Genomic DNA, 2,799 nt, shown 5'->3' with positions numbered 1-2,799 from the left:
AAAAAAGTATTAAGAGTCATGAAAAACTATTCCGCTCCGGGAACACATGGTATCAAGAAGAAGTTTCCTTCAACCCACCTCTTTTTCTTTCAAGGGCGACACCATTAGCCCTCTCCTATTTTGTCTCACAATATTGCTACTATATCTCATACTTCATCATTCCCAAGGGTAATTCTGCGGAAAAACTGGAAATCGAAAGCATTAAGTCACTTTTGTATTTTGTATCAATGATCCCAAGATCTATGCTAAAAATAAAGAGCAACTTAATATGGCTCTAAAGATTGTCAAAGAGTACACTCAACAGATTGGAATGAAGTTTGGGTATGAAAAATGCGCCAAATTTAATTTGCAGCGAGGAAAACTTAATAACATTCCCGAAGGCCCTGATCTTATCGATAGAAGCGCTATACGACGTCTTGGAGCTGAACCTTGTCGTGACCGCAGTGCGTTCGATTGCTTAGACCGCACTTACAACCATGTTTGGTGTTATTATTGTTACTCCCACGAGTACCTTGGCAAAAGGGTTCGTTCACCCATGGAGAGCACCGCACGCAAAGAGAAGGCTGCATACTCCGAGAGGTCACCCAGTATCTCGGAGTCAACTTTGAAGACACCTCCCGCAGGTGACGCTCGGTTCAATTCTAAAGAAACAGCCAATCAGAGTTAAGAAAGCCAGAAATCTAAAGATATATAGTGCAATTATCAGGTGCTATTCATTATACAGAGATCAATGTACCTTGTATTCACAATTTATTAAAGTTTAAATATTTTTTTATTAAAATTAAAATAATACAATATATTTGATGCACTATACAAAATATTTTTCAGAAGCCGCAGATACCAGTATTTGCATAACAATCTCTATTGCAGAAAAAATGTGCTCATAGAAAATTCCTCAGCACAGATAGGTAACCCATTGAAGTTTTGAGTACCTGCAATTTACAAATATTTATCAAGTGTAAAAGGATGAAAAAATCTTTTTTTTATAACATCTCGGTAAGAAGTAGTGTCCATTGAAATTAATTTAAATGTGATCGGTCAAATTCTTACTTCTATCTAAGGATAAATATGATATCATAAAACGTCATAATATTTTTCTGTTTCATATGAACTATTGTCCACCTCGGTCCACCTCTATATTATAACTTGCGACAACTTATATGAGTTATTAGAAGTTCGCATCAATTAATTGTATATGCAATTAATTAAAATTAGTGCTAATTTAAGTTAAAAGATAAAATGAAATGAAAAGGGAATTCATGTAAGTAGACGTAAGATTTCGTTTTTACAAAAGGCAAATAAAGGCAAATAAATTTCAAAATAATGCCAGTGATGCAAATTTTCACTTCAAAAACATGTCGACAGCTGTGAAGGATCAACCCTTGCCTGATATCAACTTATTTAACATAACTTTACCCAACAGAACCTGACCTCACCTAACCTGAATTAAAAGAAATTTATTGAACTACATGTAAAGCTCTGGAAGCATATTTTCCCAGTAGCAAATGTGTGCTACATCGAATGGGTCAACTCGAGCCTAACCTAGAAATAAATCTAACCTAGCCTAAATTAACCTAACCTAACCTCACGAAACACAATTAAACTGATTGTGTTGTCCCGTTGTGTTTGCGGTACCGTTTCATTCAGCTTCGGATTAACCTACATAGAGGTTTAACTTATCCTAACCTAACAAAACCTGACCTAACCTAACCGATTACGCTGGTAACCCTGTTCTTGCGTACTTTCATATTTTGACATTAATAGCAGTAAATGTCTGGAGTTTTGTAACCGCTTGTTGCTAGCATTATTCACCTGTGTCTGTAACCAGGGCACCTCCACGTGGTGACGGTGGGCAACGGATCCACATTGGCTCAGTCCATGGGTAAACGGCGTTCATGCCGTCATGGTAGACACAGGTAAAAAGTGTATTACGATGCAGGGAAAACCCCCAGTATCGGCGTCTGGTCAGGGTCGGAAAACGGGCTCTCCGACGTCGTCATCATGCAACCGTAGCTCTTAATCAATGGATCACTTGGTTGGTGTAGAGTCTCATGCTACAAGGAAAAAAAAACCGCCAGCTTTTCTCAATCGCATGCCTGCAAGAATAGCTCAGATTCATTCTGTTACATTTGCAGTAAATATGAAGTGAGCAGTTTGCGAAAATCAATCGACGAGGAAGTGAAAAGTCTTTACGAAAAGTGTTTTGACCGTAAATTGCTGCACCAAGAAACAAAATGGGTTCCTCACGTCATTTGCAATTCCTGCAAACTTATGTTGTATCGTCTAAAAAATTCAAACAACGAAGAGTACCGCAAGTACTCTACACCAACCGCATGGAAAAAACCCGTTATTGCGAAGGACTGCTACTTTTGCATGAATTCCGTCAAAAGGGTTCAACGCCAAAAATAAAAATAACATTTCGTACATTAATGTGTGCACAGTCACGAGAGCAATTGAAATCAATAAAAATGCACGCCAGACTGATTTAAGAGCTTTAGTAGGTGATAGAATGGAAGTTGCAAGTCAACGTCATGGAGACGGTAGTGAAACCAGTGATCGAACATAAAATAGTTCTGATGATTCCGATGAAAATGACGAAAAAGATGACGAATATGGCGTGCATAAAATGAAAATTTGCCGCTTCATTTCTAAAAAGAATAAATCTTCTAGAGCCAAAGACAAAAGTTTCATTCTATTGCGACAGGGACAAAGAATTCAGAAAGTTTTTCATTAAAGACGAAGAGACGTCTTTAGTGTACTGCACTGACGTTAACGGACTAATGAACCACTTGAAGAAAA

At 37.7% G+C, this 2,799-nt stretch overlaps 1 protein-coding gene across 1 annotated transcript in view; it reads right to left on the bottom strand.

Moving 5' to 3' along the window:
* Window positions 1–818: 818 nt before the first annotated feature.
* LOC117170000 (putative odorant receptor 85d) overlaps window positions 819–2,799 on the bottom strand; it is a 37,404-nt gene continuing 35,423 nt past the window's right edge. Inside the window, exon 7 of the mRNA XM_033356516.1 lies at window positions 819–932. Within this exon, the coding sequence (XP_033212407.1) occupies window positions 882–932 (51 nt within the window). The 3' untranslated portion in view covers window positions 819–881. The remainder of the gene's footprint in view (window positions 933–2,799) is intronic.

Source organism: Belonocnema kinseyi, chromosome 1, assembly GCF_010883055.1.
Source record: "Belonocnema kinseyi isolate 2016_QV_RU_SX_M_011 chromosome 1, B_treatae_v1, whole genome shotgun sequence".
In the NCBI taxonomy this organism is placed as follows: domain Eukaryota; kingdom Metazoa; phylum Arthropoda; class Insecta; order Hymenoptera; family Cynipidae; genus Belonocnema; species Belonocnema kinseyi.
Note: the sequence above shows the minus strand (reverse complement) of the source record. Positions and strands in the feature narration are given on the sequence as shown.